The sequence below is a fragment of the Mesoplodon densirostris genome, chromosome 20, assembly GCF_025265405.1.
Source record: "Mesoplodon densirostris isolate mMesDen1 chromosome 20, mMesDen1 primary haplotype, whole genome shotgun sequence".
Classification (NCBI taxonomy): Eukaryota; Metazoa; Chordata; class Mammalia; order Artiodactyla; family Ziphiidae; genus Mesoplodon; species Mesoplodon densirostris.
The window spans coordinates 12,198,621-12,226,026 of NC_082680.1; the positions used below are offsets into that span (position 1 = coordinate 12,198,621).

At 43.6% G+C, this 27,406-nt stretch overlaps 1 protein-coding gene across 2 annotated transcripts in view; it reads left to right on the top strand.

The window, feature by feature from the left end:
* Positions 1-10,888, top strand: part of TRAPPC11 (trafficking protein particle complex subunit 11) — a 42,458-nt gene extending 31,570 nt beyond the window's left edge. The window contains exons 27-31 of one of the 2 annotated variants that reach the window (XR_009530795.1): positions 993-1,084; positions 2,093-2,226; positions 3,895-4,062; positions 8,804-8,912; positions 9,840-10,888. Coding sequence is in view for 1 of the 2 variants with exons in the window: in XM_060085956.1 (XP_059941939.1) it covers positions 993-1,084; positions 2,093-2,226; positions 3,895-4,062; positions 8,804-8,848 (439 nt within the window). In the remaining variant the exon portion in view is untranslated. Of the gene's footprint in view, positions 1-992; positions 1,085-2,092; positions 2,227-3,894; positions 4,063-8,803; positions 9,760-9,839 lie in introns of those variants that run through there. The other variant, XM_060085956.1, reaches the window with a different exon arrangement.
* Positions 10,889-27,406: the final 16,518 nt, after the last annotated feature.

Below are 27,406 nucleotides of genomic sequence, written 5' to 3' on the forward strand. Positions count from 1 at the left end.
AAACAGCATTTTGAAGGTGCTGCTTAATTACTCTGCTGTGTTACTATAAAGACAGGTATTTCTTGGGGCTTCCCTAGTGGCGCAGTGGTTGAGAGTCCGCCTGCCGATGCAGGGGACGCGGGTTCGTGCCCCGGTCCGGGAAGATCCCACATGCCGCGGAGCGGCTGGGCCCGTGAGCCATGGCCGCTGAGCCTGCGCGTCCGGAGCCTGTGCTCCACAACGGGAGAGGCCACAACAGTGAGAGGCCCGCGTACCGCAAAGAAAAAAAAAAAAAAGACATGTATTTCTTAATGGTGAGAGGTTGGGTGTTTTTGCCTGTCAGTGGTTTGCACTATTGTAATCGTGTCAGCTGTTCCCCCTCTACATACGTGCTCTTCCCACGGATTGTCCTCAGCAGTCAGATAGATGCCTGCTGCCCCTGTAGTCCCCACCCTGACTGTACTACAGGGAAAAATATCTGACAGTCTCATAATGTAACTCACTTTATCTCAGTAATATTGGAATGCCACTGTGTCTACTGATAGTAAAATATTTTTAGTCTTCCGTTTCTCCTGTGCACCCACAGTGCAGTTTTAGCAGGGCATGTCCAGTGGTCTGGTGCTCATCTGGAGATGGTCCTTGGTGTGAGAAGGTGTTCGTGTCATAATGTAAAGCACCGCACTGCTGCCGACGTTGAGAACATTTTGCTACCAAAACACTATGTTAAATGGTGTGCTCGTGGTGCAGTTGACTTACGTTCTGACGCAACTCCTTACTTCATCACTGGGACCAAACAGCAGCCTTGAGTTATAACATTTGTTAATCGGAAATCCTCAAAACAAAAATGGGATTGTAAAAGCTCTTCACAAAACTCCTTCCATTAATGAACTTTTAGAAAAGGGATAATTTATATTTCCTTCGTAATTAGTTGGTGAATATACGTGTTCCCTGGTTTTGATTTATTAACTTCTCACATGAAATGTGGATTTAAAAGGTACCTTTTTCTGCTGTAGGACTTCAGCCATGGACGACATCCCTGTCATCAGCACTGTCATCACTCTGCCACACGTGATTGTGGAAAATATCCCTCTCCATGTGAACGCAGGTAACGGCACTCACATTTTATTTGATCAAAAAAAATCCAGTAAGAATATTTATTTTAGCTTCTAAGATTTTTTTAACTTTCTATTATGAAAAATGCCCACCATTTATAAAAGTAGATTGTGACCAGTCTTGTTTTATCTATACCTCTCCACACTCCTACCCTCATTATTTTGAAGCAAATCCCAGATATTATGTCATCTATAAAGATTTCAGTATGCATCTTTAACATTAATGGCTATTTTTCTAAACATGATCACAATACCATTATCATAACATTAAAACTTAGCAATAATTTTGTAATATGATCAAATTCCAGTATTGAAATTTCCCTAGTCGACTCTGAATGTTCTTTAGTGTGTTTGAAGGTCCCTGCGTTGCCGTTCATGGATGTCTAGACTTTTGAAACCTATGGGCAGGTAGACTCCCTCTCCCCCGCTCCACCGCCACCTCTTCATCACCTCCTCTGCCACCTCCACCTCCTCTCTCGCTTCCTTGGCGTTCATTTGTTAACGAAACTCAGTGCCTACAGCCTGGATTTGCTGATGGCGTTGTATCATTTTTTTAAGTGTTTCTCTGTCCCTATAAATTGGTAGTTAGATCTGTTGGCTTGATCACATTCAGGTTAAAGTTTTTGGCAAGAATACATCACAGTTCCCATCAAGGGGCACATAATGTCTGTCATTCCATCTTGAGCCTTTATTGATATTTAGGGAAATCTTTTGTAGATATAAAAAAATATTCCTAAAATATAATTCAGCTCTTGGTAGCCAAGACCCCTATCTAAGTCAAATCAATTGTAGAAGGAGACCGATTCTTCTTAGTCTGTTTTATCGTCACCCTGTGGCTATTGTCCAATCAGAGAATATTCTTATTTAGCAAGAGTGCAGTGCTATCTTTAATTTAAATAATCCCATGTCTATAGAGTGAGATTTATTTACAAAAAGAACCCATAAATGGTGAGCTTTTTTTTTTTTTTAAACCAAGAGTAATGTGTCATGTTTCTCTGCAGATCTGCCATCATTTGGGCGTGTTAGAGAGTCGTTACCCGTCAAGTATCACCTCCAGAATAAGACTGACTTAGTTCAAGATGTGGAGATTTCTGTGGAGCCCAGTGATGCCTTCATGTTCTCAGGTCTTAAACAGGTACAGGTCATATCTCTTTGGGTTGTTTATGAAGACACAAAAGTATGGCCAGGAAGTGGAAAGCTGTACATTTCGTGTACAAATGAATTGATAAGGCTGACTGTGGTCCCTGTTGTTTTGATAGTGGTGAATCTTCAGTCACTTTTGAAGGTTAATTACAACTTGCTATAGAACTGGGTTAAATGGGCAACCCTTTTTGCTTTGAGATCATACATATAGGTTCTTTCTCCGTATAAAACAAGAGTTCACAAATTCTTGGACTACAATAGAATTCCTGAAAATTTAAAAATATCCCTTTTATTACTAATGAGTTTGTGTGTGTGTGTGTCTTTTAATTTGAGGCCTTGAGGCATGGCTACACAGATCAAAGCTTAATTTCCTTCTGAACTATCAGTACAGTTTTTAAGAGATTTTGATCTTGCATAGAATTTACTTATCTTTGTTTCATGTAGGCACAATTTTGTATCTATACATAAAAGTAAGTGATTCCGATGTTTTGATTCATCTATTCAAATCAGGGGTAGAAAAGTTCATCAGATTTTTGGGTGGGACATACACTCTCAGGCAAAACCACGCTGCAGTGAGAATACTGTCCTCCTCTTCAAAGTGGCCACAGAGGGGAGCTCCCTGATGGCCTAGTGGTTAGGATTCTGGGCTTTCTGCCAGGGCCCGGGCTCAATCCCTGGTCAGGGAACTGAGGTCCTGCAAGCTGTGCAGTGCAGCCAAAGTAAAAACAGAAACAAAACAAAACAAAAAAGAGTGGCAGCAGGGACACACGTCAGTGGTCAGTAAGTGCTTTTCATTAATAAGGATGTAATTAGAGCACAAACTTGTCATGACACCTAGTAGCATCCACCCTGACTCACCAGCCATGCCATGGCTGGGCCTGTCCTGAGTGCTGTGTTTGCTGTTAAACGAAAGTAGAATTACACATGAAGTATACTGTAAATCTGTACAGTAATTTAAATTTATAGTATATACCAAATATAATATTAGCTGTAATATGTTGGTTACACACACACATGTATTATCTCTGACGCAACACGCCCCTATATGTACTCATTTGCAAATGAGTAAGCTTTTCTTGATTGTTTTGATCTCTTTCACATATTGACTTAAAAATAATTAGATAATGTAAGATAGCAAAAATCTTACCTGTTGGTGGTGTTCTTTCCTAAAGTACAAACATCTTTTCTTCCCCTGAAGTTACTTACCTTACCTCAAAGGTGGAGTCCCTAACACAAAACACAGGAAACAATCTTTTTGTCTCGTGTTGACATGATGTTTACAAAGATGCTTTTCTGCATGTTATCCCATAGCGCCCTGTGCCTGTAAAGCCTGCCTGGTCTAAGACACAGGAAATACTGATCCACTCTGTGGTCCCATTGTTAAGCAGGTACAGGTTGCCTTTTAGATGTTGGTAGAAACTGAGAAATCATGCACATGTTTTTATTATGTTTGTTACCTGCATGATCCTGACCTCATTAATTCAGCTGTATATTTTGGTATCTGTCTGGAGGAAGGGATAGGAGAGGGTGTGAATATTTCACCAGAAAGATTTAGGTGTCCAATCATTTGCTAGTAATCTATGGGTAACATCGTATAGATGTTGCAAGGGTATTTGATATCTGTATTTGATCATCTTTCTCTATAACTTTTGTGATTTAGATTCGATTACGTATCCTCCCTGGCACCGAACAGGAAATGTTATATAATTTCTACCCTCTGATGGCCGGGTACCAGCAGCTGCCATCTCTCAACATCAACTTGCTCAGGTTTCCCAACTTCACAAATCAACTGCTCAGGCGTTTTATACCCACCAGTATTTTTGTAAAGGTGAGGCTTAGACATTTTCTGCTTTTTAAATTCACTGTCTTGAAAACAAACAAAAGAAGATGTTTTTTCATGTAAACTTCACTAAGTATTTTGAGACTAACAGGATAGGGCTTTGACTGTTACTATCTATATAAATTTGGCAATATTGCTATTCATTTCTATAAAGTTATTATTTTATAGATTTTTTTTTAGATTTCTATTTTATAGATTTTTTTTAGATCTAATTACAAAGATTTTTATCCCCTTGGGTAAAGATTTATCTTTATGGCATCCTTAAACATAGTTTTTCTTTGGTGTTTAGTAAAGTATATTTCTATTTATTTTTTTTAATTTCTTTATTTTAATTTTTTGTTTACTTTTTAAAAGTATGTTTTAAAATTGTAATTAATTTGTAACTATTTTTTAATCAAAATGGATTAACTTTCTGAATACAGCCCGTGAACTTTTCTGATTCTAACTATGTAATACTACTGGATTTGGGTCTTTTCTGAAAATGATCACTGGTCAGAAACTATACTGTGGTTTAATGTTTTGATTTTTTAACAGTGATACCATTTCCAGGTTCCTGCAGTAAAGGACCCTGTAGGATTGTGGTCGCTTTGCCTCGGGTTAAGCCACTCTTGATGCCTAAATTAAGGCTGTTTCTCCAGATAGTTCTGGTTTCCCTTGGTAACCAGAGATACATGAACATATATGAATCCTGTGTGTTCTCTTTTTTGTTGTTGTTGTGTTTTTTTTAAATAATTGATAGAGTATCACACTTTTTTTTTAAATTAATTTATTTATTTTTGGCTGCGTTGGGTCTTCGCCGCTGTGCGCGGGCTTTCTCTAGTTGTGGCCAGTGGGGCCTACTCTTCGTTGCAGCGTGCGGGCTTCTCATTGCAGTGGCTTCTCTTGTTGTGAAGCACGGGCTCTAGGCATGTGGGCTTCAGTTGTTGTGGCACGCGGGCTCGGTAGTTGTGGCTCGCAGGCTCTAGAGTACAGGCTCAGTAGTTGGGGTGCACGGGCTTAGTTGCTCCGCGCACGTGGGATCTTCCTGGACCAGTGTTCAAACCCGTGTCCCCTGCATTGGCAGGTGGGTTCTTAACCACTGTGCCACCAGGGAAGTCCCTTGTGTGTTCTCTTTTTATTTTAAGTTTATACCCCCTTTTTGGATGACAAGTTACAATTTCCTTTTTTGTATCTGTCAGGCTTTGGGGAAGCCCTGTTTATATAATCTGGGATTTGGTAAATTATAAGTTAGCCTGTGTTCATGTATCTGTTGTAATCTTCCCACCTGTTACCTTTCCAGACTTACACAGTTTTGTTGTTTTTTTTTTTTTTGCACCTGCAAAAAAAATCATTTTTATTAACGCTCTAAGCTTCTATTCTATACCATACTTTTATTTTTTTATTTTTATTTTTTTAACATCTTTATTGGAGTATAATTGCTTTACAATGGTGTGTTAGTTTCTGCTTTACAACAAAGTGAATCAGCTATACATATACATATATCCGCATATCCCCTCCCTCTTGCGTCTCCCTCCCACCCTGCCTATCCCACCCCTCTAGGTGGTCACAAAGCACCGAGCTGATCTCCCTGTGCTATGTGGCTGCTTCCCACTAGCTATCTGTTTTACATTTGGTAGTGTATATATGTCCATGCCACTCTCTCACTTGGTCCCAGCTTACCCTTCCCCCTCCCTGTGTCCTCAGGTCCATTCTCTATGTCTGCGTCTTTATTCCTGTCCTTCCCCTAGGTTCTTCAGAACCATTATTATTATTATTTTTAGATTCCCTATATATGTGTTAGCATACAGTATTTGTTTTTCTCTTTCTGACTTACTTCACTCTGTATGACAGACTCTAGGTCCATCCACCTCATTACAAATAACTCAATTTCATTCCTTTTTACGGCTGAGTAATATTCCATTGTATATATGTGTCACATCTTCTTTATCCATTCATCTGTTGATGGACACTTAGGTGGCTTCCATGTCCTGGCTATTGCAAATAGAGCTGCAATGAATATTGTGGTACCTGACTGTTTTTGAATTATGGTTTTCTCAGGGTATATGCCCAGTAGTGGGATTGCTGGATCATATGGTAGTTCTATTTTTAGTTTTTTAAGGAACCTCCATACTGTTCTCCATAGTGGCTGTATCAATTTACATTCCCACCAAGAGTGCAAAAGGGTTCCCTTTTATACCATACTTTTAAATTATTATTTTTTAAATCTCATAATTTTGGATCTCCTGTGTTTAAACAGTGGCCTTTTTGTTCTTTTAAGACTTTATTTTTTTTAGAGCAGTTTCAGGTTCACAGCAAAATTGAGAGGAAGGTACAGAGATTTCCCATATACCGCCCGCCTGCACACAACAGCGGCTTTTTTTAACATTTCCACCTCATCACGCTCTAAAGCCATTTCCCTTGCTGTTCCTCACTGTCATGTCTGAGGTTACCCTGCAGGGGAGAAGTCATGACCGGGTTGGGGAGCGGCGGTGGGATGGGTGCTCTCTGACGTCCTTTTAGCTGTTTGACCCTCTGAAGTTTGCTCTTCCTAAACTTAGAAGTATGGCTTTCATCAGCGTGAAAGTATTTTATCGATGTACAGACCTCATCCTATTCTAGCCGAACAAACAGAGCTTGTTTGAGGTGTGAGAGTTGATCATGTTGGCGAACCAGCATTTTGTTCCCATCAATTAATCCCTTTCATTCCTTTCCCTGAAGTGCTCAGAGCACCCAAACTAATCCTAGATAAATCTAGTTCCGTCTTCTGATTTTCTTTCACAGTAAACCTCTTCTGGGTGGTGGTGTTTTAAGTCCATAAGGAAAGGTTCCAGAAAAATAAACATTCATAAGTTTTAACCTAATCAGCACACCCTTTTCTAACTGCCATGCTCTTTTCTCTAAATTTAAGAAACATCTTCTAGTAACTTGACTGCTGCTAAAAACATTGACTGGATTATTCAGAGCCAGCTCCTTTCTCATCTGGGAAAACTCAATAATTAAAATTGTTTTACCTGTCACACTAAGGGCAGTGAATGAGGATGACCCTTTTTCCACTTCATGAATGATCACTGACTAAAATTTTACATCCCGTCATACCTTTATTAAACTTTACACCTGTGCTATTCCAATATGGTAGCCACGAGCACATGTGCCTATTGAGATTAAAATTAATTAAAACTTAATTTAACGTTTAGTTACCAGTTGCACTAGCCACATCTCAAGTGCTCAGTAGGCATACAGCTAGCAGCACTGATGTGGAGTGTTTCCATCCTCACGGAGAGTTTTGTTGGACTGTCCTGCCCTAGAACAAGCTTGGATCCATATTTTTCTTCCTTCGCAAAATAGATTTGTTTTCTTATTGCATGATAAGAAAACAGATTTATTGTTCTCTGTCCCTGTTTGTAAGGCTGTGTTTGGTAAGGATTTGACCTGGTGGAGCCATTTATTCTGTTTCTAAAACTAAACACCCATGGGCTTCCTTGGTGGCGCAGTGGTTGAGAGTCCACCTGCCGATGCAGGGGACACGGGTTCGTGCCCCGGTCCGGGAGGATCCCACATGCCACAGAGCGGCTGGGCCCATGAGCCGTGGCTGCTGAGCCTGCACGTCCGGAGCCTGTGCTCCGCAACGGGAGAGGCCACAGCGGTGAGAGGCCCATGTACCGCAAAAAACAAAACAAAACAAAAAAACCTAAACGTCCTCCATGAGTCCTAAAAATTACACGAAGTATGAAAGACCAGCAACCTATTCTTCCCTTCATCCCATTCAGATGCCTAACTCACACACACATGCACACATGCTCACATACGTACATAAAGCTGCCCAGCAACAGATCAGAGCAGGAGCGCCCCCTTCACTGCTCCAGGGAACCCACAGGAATCAGCTGCTTGAAACACAGCAGTGGGCTTGTGGTGCTGAGGTTGTAATGCTAATCTAGTTCATGTCCCAAACACCGTCTCTCATGCTTTTCCCACAAAGGTCTGCTAACGTACATCCGTAAAGTAGTCATTTGCAAGAATTTCATTCTTTTAGCTACTCCATGACTCTCTGGGGTGTTGCTGACCTGTCAGAAATTTTACACCTAAAAACAGTCATGATACCTTTTAATCACTCTTAGTTTTTCTTCTTCTGATGTGATGTTTTAAATTTTTTCAATCACTGAACTTGGAGAAAGGGAAATTTTGCTTTTATCTGCTGCTTCAATCCTTGCAGTCTTCGTTGTTAACACCCTAGAGTTCATTGTGAATCACTTTTTCTCAAACAGGAGATTGGGAAACCTTGAATCCCAAAGAGCTTGCTGTTAGCTCAGGTTTGTGGCCTGCGTAAAGCTCGGGACCCAGGCTGAGCAAGGGAGAGAGAGGATAAAGCTTTACCGCTTGAGCAGGAATGGTGGCCAGGTTCCCTTTCACACGCGGTACCATTGATAGATTGGTGGTAGCTGCCGGAACACCAGGTTAAGAGAAAAGCAGTGACGAGGTAGATTCCGCGGGTGGGTGTGATCGGCTGGTGATGTCTGCCACTGGGGACAGAGGGCGTGGGCAGCCTGGAGGCTGTGCGGTCACCATCCCCAGGCTCACGTGAAGAAAGAGGGTGGGGGGGGGAAAGGAGGAAAGCAACACGTTTTGTTTGGATACTTGCACACGTCTATTCTGTTTTCGTGAAACAGTTCCAAGAACTTCAAAACCTCTTCAGTTCATAGCGCTACTGTTGCCATTAGCATTTCGTAAACCCGTTCTGTTTTCCACTCGGCAGCCCCAGGGCAGACTCGTGGACGACGCCTCCATTGCTGCGGCGTGATGTTCAGGACGGGCCTCGGCTGTTCTTACGGAGACGCCAGACAGAACCGTATACGTTTTTCATGGTGAACTGTAGCTTGATCGTGGTGCAAGTTAATCTTTGCTGTTTTTTAATGGATGTTATACCAGCCCTTCAGAGGAACTCATGCTTAAAATATTAGGAAAATCTATCCTCTCGTACAGTTTCACAAATAAATATTTGAAATCTGTCAGTGTGACGTGAAAGGATGTCAGTCCTTTGTTACTGTTGAAAGTCATTTTATGGATAGTAACGTCTTTTCAGAGTAAGGGATTTGCACACGCAGTGGCCGAGGAAAGTTAAGCATCTGAAATATGACTGGACAAGGGGAACACGCGCCAGCGTCTGCCCCAGGAAAGTTCTGAATCCCCGGCTGTCTCTTTCAGAGTTGGCTAAACTGGAGGTAAATCCGTCCTCGTGAATCTAGTGTGTGCTCAGAATACATACGCAGGAACCGGAAAGCAGTCACGTGACTGATGCAGAAAACTTCCAGAAAGTCTTAATCAAAGCAATTTAAGATGTCTAAAAAATATCTTTGCTTACCATCAAAACATGTCAGATAGGTTCAGCTTGCAGCCAAAACATGGATCATTTATGAAGCAGGTTTGTATTTATAAGTATGTTAACAAGATCCTTACCTGTCAGTATCTGAACTGCAAGATTCTGATTCTAAGCATAATTCCCTAAACTAAAAGTTTTTGAGAAAGGTGCAAGGTCTAAAGAGCTTTTAGTTATGTTGTGCAATTTGAAAAGAACTATTTAAAACTTCTGAGAATTCATGTAAGTAAAAATCATATTGTGAAAATCCTCTTTGTTAAAATATCTTCATTTAAAACTATCCCATTTCCCAGAGATTTTTATTATTTAAAAGTGTAGGACTTTCAAAAAGGAAAAGAATAATGTAAATAAATATGTTCTCTTTCAGATATGCTTGTATGTATCTTTTATTTATTTCGCGCTTGTTTGATTTCAGCTTCGTGGAGCAGCTTTTACTAAGAGCACAGTTGCAGAGGTGTGGTGGAGTGCGTAGGACTGGAAATAGATCCGTCTTCTAGAGCCGGTGCCGCTCATCTTCGGGGGGACTGGGGCAGTGACGGGCTGGGAGGACGTGAATTCGCTGTTACCACAGCTTTACAGGTGGAGGCCACAGGAGTTTGTCGGATTGTCTAGGGCCAGATCCCAGCTCCGGTGGCTTTGTTCATGTTGCCCTTTGTTTGTCTCTGTTCTTACCTGTAAGATGTGGGTGATGATAACACTATCTCATAGACTTGGTATGAGAATGATAAAAATTAAATACACAAGAGGAACCGTAAACAAAAATTTCATGAAATAATGCTTTCTATATGCTCTTATATTTTATATCCTACTCTGTTTTGTTAAAAATATTCCTGGTTTAACCTGCTGAATTGATTTCATGACTGACTAAGGGGATGTAACCTGATGTTTGAAAAACTCAAAGGTCCATCTCATGCCGTGCTTATGTAATAAAGGTCTCATGTGTTAACACCGCCATCATCAAACACTAAGTACTAAGTGCGTGTTAGAACAGATGCATCATTGGCATCCACTTTAAAATTGTTAGCCTGATGTCAGTGTGATTTGTGTGAGTGTAAATACACCACATAAACAGGTCTGTGCTTTCCCTCAGTGGCGTAATCCTTTCTCAACCAGGAATTCTCCCATGTCGTTCATTTTACTGTGAAAGTATTCTGTTCACTTGTTTTTAAATTGCAAGTCTTAATTCAGAAATACATGACATCGTGATCTTCCTGGGTCCCAAAAACAAAACTGTCACAGTATTGCAGGACCTGTTGCCTCACTGAGGTTACAAGTGTCCAGAAGGACCTCAGAGTCTTTCCCTTCCTGCCTCTGTGCACCAGCCACAATCATCTGTCCCTCATGAGAGGGCCCTGTCTTCTGTCTTAGTCCCGTGTTGCCATTTGAGTCTCAATATTACTCCTTACCAGTATTATGCACCACTCCGGGGTACAAATTTTTAAATAAAGCATTTAAAATTTGGAATTTGGGGGAGCTATGTATTAAAGTTTGACTCCTGGGCTTCCCTGGTGGCGCAGTGGTTGAGAGTCCGCCTGCCGATGCAGGGGAGGCGGGTTCGTGCCCCGGTCCGGGAAGATCCCACATGCGGTGAAGCGGCTGGGCCCGTGAGCCATGGCCGCTGAGCCTGCGCGTCTGGAGCCTGTGCTCCGCAACGGGAGAGGCCACAGCAGTGAGAGGCCCGCGTACCGGAAAAAAAAAAAAAGTTTGACTCCTGATTCTTGAAGGTAAGAGCTGGTGGATAATCAATGTTCCGTGTTACCAAGAGGATGAGGATGGGATTGTCTTTGGCATAAAATTAATTTCCAGTTTGCTTAATTTTATATATCTATGATCCTAAAAGTGCAACTTCAACCTCAGTTTTCCTCAGAAAGTCTTAGATTCTTTATCTTTGAATTCTTCTTTTTATTAAGAGGCTTTCCAGAGCGTGGCTCTTACACTGAATTTTTTTAAATGTCTTCACATTGCTTGAAAAAAAAAGATTCTTTACGTTCATTTTCATTCAGTCATTTCTTTCATGGCCCATTTTAACTCCACCCAGAATATTAAAAGCCTCTTTCTTGATACTGTCCTTAACAATAGGTGTTAAGAAACCTGAGCTGTAGGGCTTCCTGGTGGCGCAGCGTTTAAGAATCCACCTGGCAGTCGGAGCCTTTGGGGTGCGACCAAGCTTTGCTCCTTTCCAGTTGCCAGGGCCGTGGGAGGGACGTCGTGGCCCGTTACCCCTGCTCTGCTGTCCCCTTTGTGCGGGCACCAATGCCATGCCACAGCCTTGGCACCAGGGCTGCAAGGGATTGGGTTTGGTGCCCTAGCGGGGCCCGTGGCTTCAGGACGGGGGTCCCCACTCTCAGAAGAGGGAGTGAGACGGGTGGGCTATGAAATGTCCGCAGAGGCAGTAATGCACAGTGGTTAACGCTGATCTTCCAGGCTCCAGACTTTCTGGTTTTTCATCTTGCCTCTTACTCGCTCCATGAATGCAGACTGTTTATTTAACCTTCCCCCTGTAAAGCAAGGATGCAGATATCCACACCACTGTATTAGTTATTGCCGAAGAGCAACGCTACTACACACACAGTGCCTTGAAACAACACATACTTATTGTCTGCCGTTTCTGTGGGTCAGGGATCCAGGCACAGCTCAGCCAGGTCCTCAGCAAGACTGAAGTCAAAGGGTCTGGCAGGGCTGAGGTCTCATCTGAGACTTGACTGGGGGAGGATCCACTCCCAAGCTCACCGAAGGTGTTAGCGACCTTGTGGTCGTAGGACCAAGGGACTCATTTTCTCCTTGGCTGGTGACCAAAGGCCACTTGCTTTCTCACACCCATCCAGGGGGAGAGAGGGTCCAGCAAGCCAGGCACTATAATCACACACATGTTATCATGTCCCCTCTGCTGTATTCTAGTGAGTAAAAGCAAGTCCCAGGCCCCACCCACCACTCACTCAAAGGTGTGGGTGGGGTCGTGACACAAAGGTCTGAACACAAGATGGGGATCCTGGGGTCACCTTTAGAGTGTGTCCATCACAGTGCCTCACAGGGTTGTCGTGAGGAGGCAGTGAGTTGGTACCCATCAGGCTCTTAGAAGAGGACCCTTCCTCAGGAAGCACGGTGAGTTGGTTGTGGTGGAGGTGCTGGTGTGGCCACCGTCAGAAGAAGATGCCTCTAACTTGTACTTGTGCTCTTGGAAAGTCTTTGAACCGTCTTTAGGGAATCGGGGGTGACAGGATTCACTTCAAGCAAACACCTGCAATAGTTAACAAATGAAGTAATTCCAATAACCACTCTCATTTAATTTCATTTTCTTAGTTGGAGATTGCACGGCGAGTGGGAAATATGCAAGGTTGGGAGTTTGAGAAGCAGTGAATTCATAGCTTTCTCTGGACTACACAAATGTTGGCTGTCATCTTCACTTCTTAAACTGGATTTTACAAATTATTGTTTTTTTTGTAATTACGAGGTTTAAATATTTAAAAAGTATGTAAGGTAGTATAATTGCCACTGTTTTGTTTTATTTTTTTTTTTATTGAGGAGGTATAATTGACATACACCATTATATTAGTTTTCAGGTGTACAACATAATAATATAATATTTGCATGTATTGCAAAATGATCACCACAATAAATCTAGTTAACATCCATCACTAAAAAAAAAAAAGAAAGAAAAAAAGAATCCGCCTACCGATGCAGGGGACACGGGTTCGAGCCCTGGTCCGGGAAGATCCCACATGCCGCGGAGGAACTTACCCATGCACCACAACTACTGAGCCTGCGCTCTAGAGCCCGTGAGCCACAACTACTGAAGCCCATGTGCCACAACTACTGAAGTCCGTGCTCCTAGAGCCTGTGCTCCACAACAAGAGAAGCCACCGCAATGAGAAGCCCATGCACCACCACGAAGAGTAGACCCCGTTCACCACAACTAGAGGAAGCCCACGCGTAGCAACAAAGACCTAACGCAGCCAAAAAAAATAAAATTCTGAGCTGTGATTTCCACATTGGCATTGCAGTGAAAGAGGGGGTGCTTTCAAGGACAAAACAAGTAGAAAAGTTAAGCTTACTCTTGTAATGGGGAGGGTCTGTGTAGTCCCAGCACACACCTTTCCTCTTGACCTAAAAGCCCAGAAAAGGCACTAAAAGTGTCCCAACTCCTAGTGTAAAAAAAATACTTGAGATGGGTTGTGTTATTTAATGGTTGAGTGAATAAATAGTAATGACTAATTGTCAAGAAGCAGGTGCAGCATTAGTGATTAGAGATTGTTGAATGAACACGTGATACCGAATAGAAATGTGCACTTCCTCTTGCTTGTGGATTTGTTCTGAAACATTTCTACCAAGGGCTCCTCAAGTCATCCTGTGGTGAGCCCCGTCACCATCTTCCTTTTATTTTAGCCAACGATGCCATCCTCAGACACAGCTACTAAAGAACTGCATACAATTCACCGAATGAGTATGAAATCCCATGTTTTCATGCATGAGAAAAGAAATTTGTAGTTTAAGTATATTCAGTTTCTCTTCAAAGGTCAAATTTATGAGGAACTTTCCCTTCTACTCAATTTACTTGTGCCTGAGAACAAAAGAGAAAGTGATCACCGGGCCTTTTGTGTCTGCTTTCTGAAGCGTGTTTTACCAGAGGGGAACATGTAACCAAAGTCAACCCTGCCAGGCACACCTGCATTTCAGGTGACATATACCATACAAGTGACAGGTCGAGCCATGTTTTAAATTCTATTTTCTCCCCAGTCATTGAGAGAATGCAAAACTCAGAGCCACCTTGAAGTAGTTTTTCATTTATAGAATACACCCTTACCCAGAATGTATCCGCCTGCCTGGCATATGAGAACTGGCAAATAATACCTTTATTAGGTTGGTCAGGATTTCTAAACCATGTATATTTCCCAAATGATAATTACTGATATTATTGAGGGCTATAGTGTGCCGGGCAACTTTGTTCTTACCTCATTTACTACTCATAAAAGCCCACTGTGCTGTAGGTACTGTTATCCCATTTTAAAGATGTGGAAACTGAGGCACAGAGAGGTTAAGTAACTTGCCCAATGTTCTGGTTATCACTGCAAAACAAATCATCCCAGTACTTGATAGCTTAATGCAACAATTATTTTTTATGGTTTCAGTGGGTCAGGAGTTCAGGAAGGGCTTGGCCGGGTAGTTCTGGTTTGCGGTCACTCAGGCAGTTGCTCATCTAACAGTAGCTGGAGTTAGGATAGTGGGATTGTGAGAACGAGGGAGCTGAAGCAGCATGGGGCTAACCAGGCGTCTCTCCATTTAGTCTCAGGACCTTCCCATGTGGTCTTTGGGCTTCCTCACAGCATGGCGGTCTCAGGGTAGTTGGATGCTTACATGGCAGCACAGAGCTCCAGTGTGGGTGGTCTAGCCAGCAAGGTGGAGGAGGCACTGCCTTCTGTGACCTGGCCTTGTATATCACATAACATCACTTCAACTATGGTCACAGGCCCATTCACATTTAAGAGGAGGGAATATAAACCCTACCTCCTGATGGGGAAATGGCCACATCCTAGAAGAACAGGGGGGACAGGAGAGATCATTGCAGCCATCTTTGGAAAATACAATCTGACCTACCCAATGACACGGCAACTGGTGGAAGAGCTGGGATTCAAATCAAGGCACTGCCTGCAGAGCCCACGTGCTTAACCACTATGCCACACAGCCACCACTCTAATGCTGCCAGCGTTTGCTCCTAAATAAATGAGTTTGGGCTAAATATGGATTTGATGACTGAGGCATTATGCATTCTGTGAATTAAGACCTGTTCTTGGGACTTCCCTGGTGGTCCAGTGGTTAAGACTTCATGCTTCCAGTGCAGGGGACATGGGTTCGATCCCTGGTCAGGGAACTAAGATCCCGCACCGGCAGAAAAAAAAAAAAAGAGGAAAAAAAGACCTGTTCTTAAGTCTATGGCAATAAAGCTGTTGACCTTAATAACACGTTGAATTCCCAGTGTTGATCGAGCGCCTGCCATGGGCCAGTTTCTGTGCTGGTTGGTAAAGCATAAAGGAATCCTCTTCCTGAAGATCAGTGGCCCAGCAGGAGACACTGGCATGCAAACACATTCCACTGCCATGAGATTACTGCAATAGAAGTGGGTACAAGACTGGTGAACTGATGGGATGTGTGGGAATTGCTTTAAAATGCTCCAGAAGGCAAAAACAAAAAACAAACCAGGTTGGGGAGAAGTGGATGAAACAAGATTTTTTAAATGTTAATAATTGTTAAAAGTGGGTAAAGGGTGACTGGGGGCTCTACTTTTGGATATGTCTGTAACTTTCCATGATAAAAATAAATAAATAAAAGATACAAGGTAGAAAGGAACCCCAGTGGAGGTGATTATAGGGTTCGAGTGATGAAGCAGCAGAGAGGCATGGCTTCCTCCAGAAGTGACCCTGAAGTTGTTTTCATGATCCTCATGAAATTACTCTGTGTTTGTCTTGTATGGGAATGTGTTTCCATCATACCTGAACAGATCCTGTTATGCGAGCTGTGTTTTGAGGGCACGTAAAAGTTTGTAAAGTAAACATATCAGGGAAGAGCTTTGCAGGTGATGAAGCGGTGCTGGCTGGCGTCCACACCAGACGGCCCCCAGGCTCACCAAGCGTTCATAGTGTAGACAGACCTGTCCAGCGCTGAGTAAAGCTGGCTCTGCTTTTCCTACCCGAGAGGTTCCTATTCAGTGATAAGGGAATTAGGGGAGGCCTGAAACTCACTTACAACTGAAAGCATGGTGTCAGCACTGCTGCTTCTGGGGGGCAGGGCTTTTTCTGTTGGAATTCGAGGATTTTTGAACGAAGCGTGTCTTCTTGTTAGTTGTCTAATGCTCATCAGAGTATTGAAGAATTGTAGCTTGAGAAATCTTTGACCCTGGGTGATAATCAAAAGCCACTGTCTCAGCAAAGGACTGAACCCCAAATGCCAAATTTAACAGGAAACAATAAGAAGTCCTACATTCAAGATGTGTTTAAATATTGAATCGTTTAAACACAGGGTGGGAGGAGCTCCGTGATAGATCATGCGTTTATCAGAGGTGTTAGTGCTTACCAGTTGCTCAGACTACATTTGCAATATTTTCTCTACTTCTAATCACTACCCTTTATTTTATTTCATTTTTATAGTGAACATTTTCAAACACACACAAAAGTAGAGACAGTAACACACTTCCATGCTTGGACTCAGCTCTGTAGCCATTCATACTTTACCATCTACCATCTACATGATATCGCACCCACATCTATTCCCCTCTTACGTCATTTCACCCATAAATAAAAGGACTTTCTAAAAACATAACCACAATACCTTATTACATCTCATAATTACCAGTAATTCCTTAAAGGTTGCCTGATACACGATATATGTTCAATTTTCCCTGATTGACTAAGCAGTCTTTTTACAGTTGGTTTGTTTGAATCAACATCCAAACAAGGTCCATCATTATATTTACTTATGTGTCAAGTCTTTTTTGAGTTTCATTTAATGTAGAACAGTCCCTTCCTCCTTTCTATCCCTTATCATTGACCTGTTGAAGACATGCAGTCAGCATCTTGTAAAATATTCCACATCCTTGTGTTGGCTGACTGCTTCCCCAGGGTGTCATTTGGCTTGTTTCTCTGTCCCCTGGATTTCCTGTGGACTGTTACAGTTCAAAGCTTGTCTGAGTCCCTTTCTGCCTGCCTCCCCCCTGTTTTCTTCTCACTGTTGTGGCCTCTCCCGTGCGGAGCACAGGCTCCGGATGCGCAGGCTCCGGTCGCACAGGCTCAGCAGCCATGGCTCACGGTCCCAGCCGCTCCACGGCATGGGGGATCTTCCCGGACCGGGGCACGAACCCGTGTCCCCTGCATCAGCAGGTGGACTCTCAACCACTGCGCCACCAGGGAAGCCCAAGAGAGAATTTTTAATAACTTGATTCTTTCTCTTTGTAATTTTCAGGATAATGAGTGGTAACTTCACTAACTTTCGTGTTATTCAAGAGCTTTGGTTTTCGTTTTGCTTGGTTGGTTGGTCCTCTCCTTTTCTCCCCTCTTCTTATGAAATAATCATGTAAATGAAAGGGTGCAGGACAGGGAGGTTGGTGTGACTGCCTCTGACATCTTGGTGGCAGCTGTCACCTTCTCTAAAGGACACCCAGCGCCCTCCATCTGGCTTCTTCTGAACAGAGGGCTCCTATGCCTGTGCTCACCAGCTTAGAGCTTCTGCTTTGAAAAGTAAAGTTGACAAGGAATCTTCAGCTGTAAGGATAAGACCAACAAGAAAACTTCTACAGACTGGTGTCAGACATCCACCCCTGCAGACCTCTGCCAGCCACACGCTTCAAATCAATATTATAGATGTTCCAAGTGATTCCCTTGGGGAATTAGTGCAAGAGCCCCTGACATGGAGGAGTGATTAAATGATGTTTAATAAATGGATTTTATACAAATTCTTTGAAAACCGCTAATCACTGCAAGATGGATCTTTCAACACAGACGCAGATACTGTTAAAAAAAATTATTCAGGGGCTTCCCTGGTGGCGCAGTGGTTAAGAGTCCGCCTGCCGATGCAGGGGACACGGGTTCGTGCCCCGGTCCGGGAAGATCCCACGTGCTGCAGAGCGGCTGGGCCCGTGAGCCATGGCCGCTGAGCCTGCGTGTCCGGAGCCTGTGCTCCGCAACGGGAGAGGCCACAACAGTGAGAGGCCCAGGTACCTCAAAAAAAAAAATTATTCAGGACACCTGTTAAAGACGGTTAGCCAGACTTATTCAAGAGGGGCCATTGCAATGCGGTTTTGTAGGGGAGAGAGATTGATTCAACTCCAACTCCGACAGGCACAAATGTGGATTTGTAGGTGAGGTGCAGGCGGGGGTCAGTGGATGGGAAATTACTGAGATGGGAATGGGGATGGGAAAACCTAAGGGGTAAGGGGGCTCTTGCTAGACCACTCAACAGAATTCTGGCTGAAGGCAGCCCAGGGTGGTCAGGTACCAAGGTGGGGATTTCCATGAAACCGATTTAGCAGGATTCTTGCCCAAACAGGATTCTCCAAGGACTGGGAGAGAAAACCAAGTCGGGCCTGGTTGAGCAGAAGTGCTCAGAGGAGCCTGATCAAAGTTTGGTCAAAGGAGAGAGCCTGTGTCCATACCCGCCTACAACCATTAACCACAATGCTTTACTTTTCAGGTTAATCATTCCTCCTCCTCTGTCAGGTAGTAGAATGTTTACTGTTCTCAAAGTCAAGTGTGTCTGAGCGCGCTAGGTAAGCTGAACCTTTCAAGTGTTATTTCCCCCTCCCTCATAGAAAACGAAAACCAGGGCTGCTCCTTCGAGGCTCGAGGCTCGGTGCAAGAATAACTCCGGCTCACTACCCAGGGCGATGTCGGATGACTGACTCCCGGTTCTGCGAAGCAGAAAGAAATTTCCAAAGTGGTTAGACAGGCTGGGTGACTTCAGGACAAGGAGCCTTTATGTTTTAAAATCGGAACCCAGCTGTGACGAGCAAGCGAAAAAGGTTTTCTTGTACCTGCTGGAACGACCTGCAGAAACCCTGGCTGGGCGGGTGAGCACTGGACTCTGCACACACGCTCCCTGCCACGCATCCCCGCATCCCCGCATCCCCCCGGGCTCGCACTGCATCCATGCGGGGACCCGGCTCCCGGCTGGAGCAGGAGCAGGCTGAGCCTGAAGGAGTTCACAGGCCCCCAGCGCCTCTGAGATGGACGTTCACCCCGCTGCGATCACCCTTCGCTTAAACGTGGTGCAGCCACTTCCAAAAAGCAGGCAGGATGCCACGCTCAGAGAGGCCTCCACAGCGAGTTTCTAAAGCTAATGCAAGATGCCTTCTAAGGATTTTGCAAAGCCCACCTAGGAGGTGAAGCAGTGTCCGTTTTACCTTTTCTTTGCAGGAGGAATCATAGTCCAGAAAGACAGAGGATGTGTCTAGCTCAGAACCTCCAGGCCACTTGCAGGTGTCTGGGGTCTGCGGGGGCCGTTCCACCCGGGGGCCTAACACCCTGGCATCCCCAAGCCCCCCTCACCCCCACCCGCCTTGGATGCCGATGAGAAGAGTGGAGAAGCTCTGTGTCCAGAAGAAGGTGGCTGGTATCTGAAAGGGAGGCCAGGGGATGAGAGCCGTGGACTCAGGTGCCTCTGGAATGTCCTCGCCCAGAAGGGAGAGTGGCCTGCACTTTAGATGCCAGTGTGCTGCCAGACCCAGGTCCCTCCTTCATTCTTTCTTTTCTGTTTGGTTTGGCAGAGCTGCAGAGATCTCAAGTGGGGCCTGAACCCCAGCAGACAAACCTTTCTTTGTAAGAAGGGCCCTCCTCCCTGGTGAAATCACCTTTAAAAACGGTTGCTCTATACTGTTGCAGAAAAAAGCAAGGTACAAAACAGTGTGTGTGATACGATCTTGTTTTGTAAGACAAAACAAAACAAATGCTACAAAAACACAAATACATACTCAAAGAAAAAAGACTGGGAGTGTATGCTACAAATTCTATTTTTGGATTATTGGATTATAGATGATTTTAATTTTCTTCATTTTACTTTTCTGTTCTCAAGTGTTTTCAGCAGTAAATGGGGTTTTTTCTAACAAGAAAAAATGACAAATGTTATTTTAAAAAAAGAAAAGAAAACACAGTATCACAGCACCAGTGGGAAGAGAGTCCATGGGTGGGCACACCTGGTGATACGATACCAATATACCCACCAGAAGCACCCGTGTGGATTCCTGGAGAGATTCTGAAGATAAAGACCTGCTCCTGTTTTGCGGCCACTTGAGGAAGAAGCAGATGCGCCACCACTGTAGTTATAACCATGATGCTTTTCTCTTTCCCAGAAGGTTCCTCAGGATGTTGGTGACTCTGATCTGTTGCTTGACAACATGTTCATTGACCTGGTTCTCTTCCAATTGCCAGTCCTCTATGGCTGGGGGAATTAATTCTCTGTCATGTCTCAGCTTTTAGACTGTAGGAAGCAGATCTCTGACTAGGGGGTGATGTCAAAGGGACCCAAAGAGCTTCAAAATCTTAACTAAACGAGACCTTAATAGCTTCCTTCTTGCCACAGAATCCTAAATGGGCCTTCCAGTGGAACCACGAGATTGTAAGTGCTCCAAAGACATGTTTTCTTCACTGATCTGTCTCTAGCTCCTAGAACCACTCCTGACACATTAGAAGGGACTGGTAAATATTTATGGCATATATTGATAAACTACAGACTTCCTCTTTGGCAATCTCCCAGTTTTTGAGATTTCTCTTTCCTCTTCTTTCTTACTTCTTGCCCTCTCTCCCTCTTCTTCTTCTTCTTCTTTTTTTTTTTTTCCTCACTTCTACATCTCTACAGGAGAACGCCTTCCTTACCCACCCCATGCCCATTTGTCATTTGCCCACTATGGATCCAGCCATTCACTAAAAAAATGGGCCCATCTGAATGACAACGAAACCCACAGGCCACAGCCATGCCTGATCCCTAGAAGCTTCCAGGTCCCATCCCAACAAAGTCTTGAGGCATGGAAGAGCCTAAGCCAAAACCCGAATGATTCCAGCTGTGCCCATTTTTCTCATTTCCAGCTGCCTGTACATGTGAGAGTGGCTGGAACGTCGGTAACCCACACTAAGGATGCCAATGATCTTTGTCAAAAAGCGAGAAAGAGAAGATTTATCAGACACTGCAGGCCAAGGGACCAATGTAATTTGTGTAATTCAGACACCAGAGGCACCGGCCTCTGTTTCCCTTTGCAAAATCCTCTTGTCTTTCCGCAAGCTCTGTTTCTGTGTCCTGTGCCCCAGTGAAAGCTCTAGACAGTAGAAAATGCTATCTTTGGGGAAGGGGGGACTCTTCTAGAAAGGTAAAATATGATGCAGATTGTAAGGATATTTTGTGTTTTGGATGTTTCTTCCAAAACTCTGTATGGCATTTTCATCATCACAAAATTAAGAGCGGAGTCACCAGCCCAAGGCCTCAGTAAAGCAGGACAGTCCCAAGAGGACCTGGACAGAGGCCCTTGCACACGTCACTCTCCCTCCTGCTTCCTGTTTTTCTTTTTCTTGTGTCTTCGGGACCCCAGTTTGTAAGAAAATTGTATTTCTTGAATTTGGAGTCCCGGTCGCCTCCCTGTGGATACAAGGAAAGGGAAGAGGCGTGGTCGGAATGCCGTGTCGCCCAGCTCCATCCACATTGAATTTTGTGACTGGTGGTCCCTAGAATGCCCTAGAAGGAGAGATGCTGGGACCAGTGAATCGGAGTATTATCCTGAGACATCCAGCTGGGCAGTGTCGTTTCCGTATCCCAGTGAAAGTTCCCTGCCAGATTTTGCTAGATCTTATTTTCTCTGCAGTAAAGAATAGGGTGATTTAAAATTTTTTTCTCATCAAAATCAAGGCATCAGGATGTGAGTCACGGATACACAAAACCTCGAATTTTTCACTCTCTGATGTTTCCCCCTTGAAGGCCCAAAGAGGCACCGTTGTTGACGGCACTTTTTTTTTTTTTTTTTTTTGCGGTACGCGGGCCCCTCACTGCTGTGGCCTCTCCCGTTGCGGAGCACAGGCTCCGGACGCGCAGGCTCAGCGGCCATGGCTCACGGGCCCAGCCGCTCCGCGGCATGTGGGATCTTCCCGGACCGGGGCACGAACCCGTGTCCCCTGCATCGGCAGGCGGACTCTCAACCACTGCGCCAACAGGGAAGCCCAGACAGCACCTATTGATGGCCTATTCTGGGCGCCCGTCATGAGGAGCCGGCCTGTGTTCTCTGAGTCCTAATCAGCCTGCCTTCCCAGAGAGGAAGCTCCATCTTTTCTGGAGGCAGCTTGTCTAGCTTCGCCACCATCTCGCGCTGACAGCAATGGCGAGTGAGCGTCTACCTGCTCACTGGGCCAGGGCGCCGTGGTGGTGCTCTGGGGGCTCCTGTTGCGCCCTGGCCTCCTGCCGCAGAGCCAGGGGACCCCTGGGAACCTCATGGAGCCCACACTCACTGTCCCCCTGAACAGGCCCCTGAGGCTGATGGCTGCAGGTGGCGGGGGATGGGGTTGGTGGGAGAAGTGTGCTACAAGTGTCTTGGGGTCTGCTTTCCCACTGGTTGCTTGGAGATACCGCCCCCCACTCCCCCAGGGGATGCGGACTTAACATCTTGCAGGGTAAACTTTGGCTGGTGAGAGATGGCAGTTGATGAATGAATTCTTCTCTCTTCCTCCCCCCATGGACTGTTTCAAGACATCTATTAGTTTATTCAGCCCCTCTGAAGACCTCCCATAAGATGGAGAATCAGCTGTGCTTCTGAACGGCTCAGTACTGTTCTTACAATATTGGTTCTCTCTCCTTCCCGGGATCGCTCTCCCCGATGAAGTGTTAGCACAAATGCATTGTGCTTCATTCTGATTTCTAGACAACCTGGGCTAAGATAGGTTTATACCAGAATATCTTTTTTTTTTAATTAAAAAATTTGTAAAATTTTTACCTAGACTACTCATTTTCTTATTTTTACTATATTATTTTTAAGAGTAATATACATGCAGAGCAGAGGACTTGAAAAATGCAGAAAAACAAAAAGAACTCATAATCTCATTACCTAATGATAAAGACTGCACGTCTTGGAGAATTTACTTCCAGTGTTTATTCTTTACATCAGGGGAGTTTGTTTCCTAAATAGTCTTTCCCCGAAGCAGCCAGACCTATTATTTTCAAACTATTTCTCATGCCTGACAGCGGATCCATTTGCAGATTTTTATGTGGGCAGCTTAAAACGGAACAACATAAATTCATAAGGTGATTCCTAAGTGTATTCTCAGAAATTAGTGGAAATTCCTAAAGTATCGAACATGCTTTAAAAAATGCTCTAGTCATCGGTAGATTTTCTGAACACATGTAAACTAGTCTCCTTTTCCCTTCACACGCAGTGGCACTAATAATAATCTCTCACAAGGATGCTCAGAGAACAAGAAGACAGGGAGGAGGGCTGAGGATGCATCACTATAAATAAGAATAGTCATGAGATTCAGCAGAGAGACGCTAGGCAGTTAAAGTGGTGACACCAAAATGAAGAGCATTCATGTTGGTTTATTGGAACTTAGCCTAGCTTTTTGGGAGACTGACGTCATTATTCTTTATTTTTTTTATTAGTTTCCGCTTTATGACATCGTTATTAATAGCAGATTTTGTGATCAGCCAATCCTAACATTTCTCTTTATAAGTTGTGTGACGTTTGGGTATTACTTAACCTTTTTAAGTCCCAGCTTTCTTATCTGAAGCAAGAGAATAATAATAGGTATCTTGCAGAATTGTTCATTTATTCAACCAGTATTTGCTCAATACCAGCTCTTCAACAAATATTCATTCAGTACTGTGCTAGTCTTTGGGGTGCAGTGGCGACTAAGAGGAAGCCTCAGTTCACTTGGAACCTGCAGTGACAGCTCAGTAAATGGTAATTAGTATCATAATCACCACCATCACCATGACTACCATCATCCTCGTCATCGAAATTTCCTCTATGTTGACTGATTTTGAAACATTCAGAGCAGTGCACTTTTTAAACAACTTTTTATTTTGAGATCATTATAGATTCACATGCATTTGTAAGAAATAATACAGAAAGATCTTGTGTACCCTTTACCAGTGTCCCCAAAGGTAACATCTTATAAAGCTAGAGTACAATGTCACACCAGGATTTTGACATTGGTTCAATCTACCAATCTCATTCAGATTTCCCCAGTTTTAACTGTGTTTTGCATATATATGTGTGTGTGTATTCAGTTCTATGCAATTTTCTCGTATCTTCACCGCCACACTCAAGACACGTCTCCACAAGGATTCCTCATGTTGACTTTTTATAACCTTGTCTACCTCCTACCCACCATGTGGTTCCTAAACTCTGGCAACAACTAATCTGTTCTCCGTTTCTATAATTTCGTCATTTCAAGAATGTTATATAAATGAAGCCATAGAATTTGTAACCACTGGGGACTGGCATTTCTCACTCACAATAATTCTCCGGAAATTCTCTGGAAACTCATCCAAGCTATTGCCTGTATCAATAGTTCATATCTTTTTATCCTTGAGTAGATTTCCATGGTACAGATGTACCTGGTTGTTTAACCACTCACTGTTGAAGGTCATTTAGTTTTTTCCAGTTTTTTTTTTTTTTTTTTTTTTTGCGGTACGCGGGCCTCTCACTGTTGTGGCCTCTCCCGTTGCGGAGCACAGGCTCCGGATGCGCGGGCTCAGCGGCCATGGCTCACAGGCCCAGCCGCTCCGCGGCATAAGGGACCTTCCTGGACTGGGGCACGAACCCGTGTCCCCTGCATCAGCAGGCGGACTCTCAACCACTGTGCCACCAGGGAAGCCCTGTTTTCAGTTTTGACTACTGTGAATGAAGTCTTTATGAACATTCTTGTGCAGGTTTTTGTATGAACAGAGTTTCATTTCAAATCTGTCCTTTTTTCCATCAAAAAATTGACATTTGGTGGTGGTGTGCTGTGTCTGGAGACCAAAATGAATTTATCTTTCAATTCCAGTAGCTTAATTAGAATGTGTCTCACTGTGGATGATTCTGGTTGAGTTTCCCAGGTACATACTGACCCCATTCAATATATAGACTCAAGTGTCTTTTTATCTCATCACAGATTTCTTAAGTTAGTATTTGCTCTGATCTATTGATCTATTGATTTGGTTTCCTTCTTCAGGAACTCCAGTTGTACACTGTTGGATTTTTCTTTGCCTATTTTCTACACCTACCTTTATAAACAATCTTTTTCTTTATCTCTGTTTAATTTCCTCCTTTATAACCTCAATCTCCCTTGTTATGCTTTCTGTGATGTCTAATTTTTCTTGTGTAACTTCTAGCTTAGGCTTAGTTTGTAAAATATTATGTTTTAATTTTTTCCTGAGCTTGCTCGACTCTTATTTGGCACATCCCTCTTGTGGTACTGTCTTATTTTTGAACTTTCATATGTCATATTTATGTCATGTTTCTGTAACTTATTACAGTTTTAAAAATTATTGTTAGTTCATTTTCCATTAGGAAACATTTCTCAATCTGCTTTGTGGCCGTGTTTTTCTGATATGCCTCTTTATCTGCCAATGCAGTGTTTAGTTCATTTTTCTCATTTTCTTTAAAATATCTTCATATTTGATTTACATTTCTTTTCTAATGTTTATACTTATACAAGATGGGTTTTCCTATAATTTGAAAGCAATATTGTCATGCAGGGAGTAGGGGCTAGACCAAGGTGCCTTCTGTCTTGAAGGCTCCCTCCCTATTGTCACTTTAAAGTACTTCATTCCATGGATTCACCTCCACAGTTATAAGATCTTATTCCTTTGTGCCTTCTATATATCCAGTGCTCTGACCTGATCAATTTATTCTACTACTAGAAGATTTTTACTCAAGGTAGGAGAGAGTTTTTCCTCCTAGGATAGAGTTTTTGGATTTTTTTGTTTTGGTTTTTTTTAAAATTAATTAATTAATTAATATTTAGCTGCATTGGGTCTTCGTTGTTGCACGCAGGCTTTCTCTAGTTGTGGCGAGCGGTGGCTACTCTTCTTTGCGGTGCACCGGCTTCTCATTGCAGTGGTTTCTCTTGTTGTGGAGCACGGGCTCTAGGCACGTGGGCCCAGTAGTTGTGGCTCGTGGGCTCTAGAGCTCAGGCTCAGTAGTTGTGGCGCATGGGCTTAGTTGCTCCGCGGCATGTGGCATCTTCTGGGACCAGGGCTCGAACCCGTGTCCCCTGCATTGGCAGGCAGATTCTTAACCACTGCGCCACTAGGGAAGTCCCTAGAGAGAGTTTTTATGGAGTATTTCTGGGGTCCTTGAAGGATCCTCTCTCGGGAGGATGAGCTTTTGTTGGAAGGTTTGTGTTCTAAGGCTCTCAACAGTGGTTCTAAGGCTCATTCTAAAGCTGAGATTCTTGCCAAACTTGACTGTGTCAGCTCTCCCCAGACCTGCAGCCACTGACATTAACTATGGTGGAGTATTTATACCCTGAAGATCAGCAAACACTACACATCAAGTTGGTTTCTGAGTGTTGTTTGTTTATTTGTTTTGGTGGTTTTTTTTGTTTGTTTTTTTTTTTTTTGCAGTACGCGGGCCTCTCACTGTTGTGGCCTCTTCCGTTGCGGAGCACAGGTTCCGGACGCGCAGGCTCAGCGGCCATGGTTCACGGGCCCAGCCGCTCCACGGCATGTGGGATCTTCCCGGACCGGGGCACGAACCTGTGTCCCCTGCATCAGCAGGTGGACTCTCAACCACTGCGCCACCAGGGAAGCCCTGTTTTGGTGGTTTTTAAATGTTTTTGAGAGCTAACTTATGAGCACGCCACCGGCTCCTAAACCGCCAGAACTCCCTCTCCTCTTCCCTTAGATCCTCACACATTTCCTAACCTATAAAGATTATGAGTAGGTTTTGTGGATAGGGGTGGCTTGGTCCCACCCAAACCACCAGAGCAGAGTAAACTGTGTCACCTAATTTTATTGAAAATATTGTCGGAGGGTTGTTTAAATGTTGCTCTCCTATTGCGATGGGGATTTGAAAATATTTATAATGGTCTTGCCCTGATAAGCTTATTTACTCTGAGAATAAATATTAAATAAGACAGAGACAATACAGCATTAGGCCAACATAAATATTAGCCTAGAGTAGTAGATTTTAGAGTTAACCCATCTCAGGCTCAGTTATAATCTCTTCTATTTACTTGCTTTGTGACCCTGAAAAAATTACTTAACTTCTCTGAGCCTCAGTTCCTTCTTTTATAAAAGAGTGCAATGCGTAAGATTGATGTGGAGAATAAGTAAGAATGTACCTGGCACATAGTCAGCTCTAGAAAAGAAGAAATTTATGTCCCTTCCCTTCTCCTGGCTTTAAGCCAAAGCAATAAGTTATGAAATTTCAGGCACCAGTGAACCAGGAGTAATTTGTATGGAGGGCATAAGGAAAAGAGAATACAATGTTCTGGCATTCCTGAATTACGCGTGGAGGGAACACCTCTTTTGCCCCAC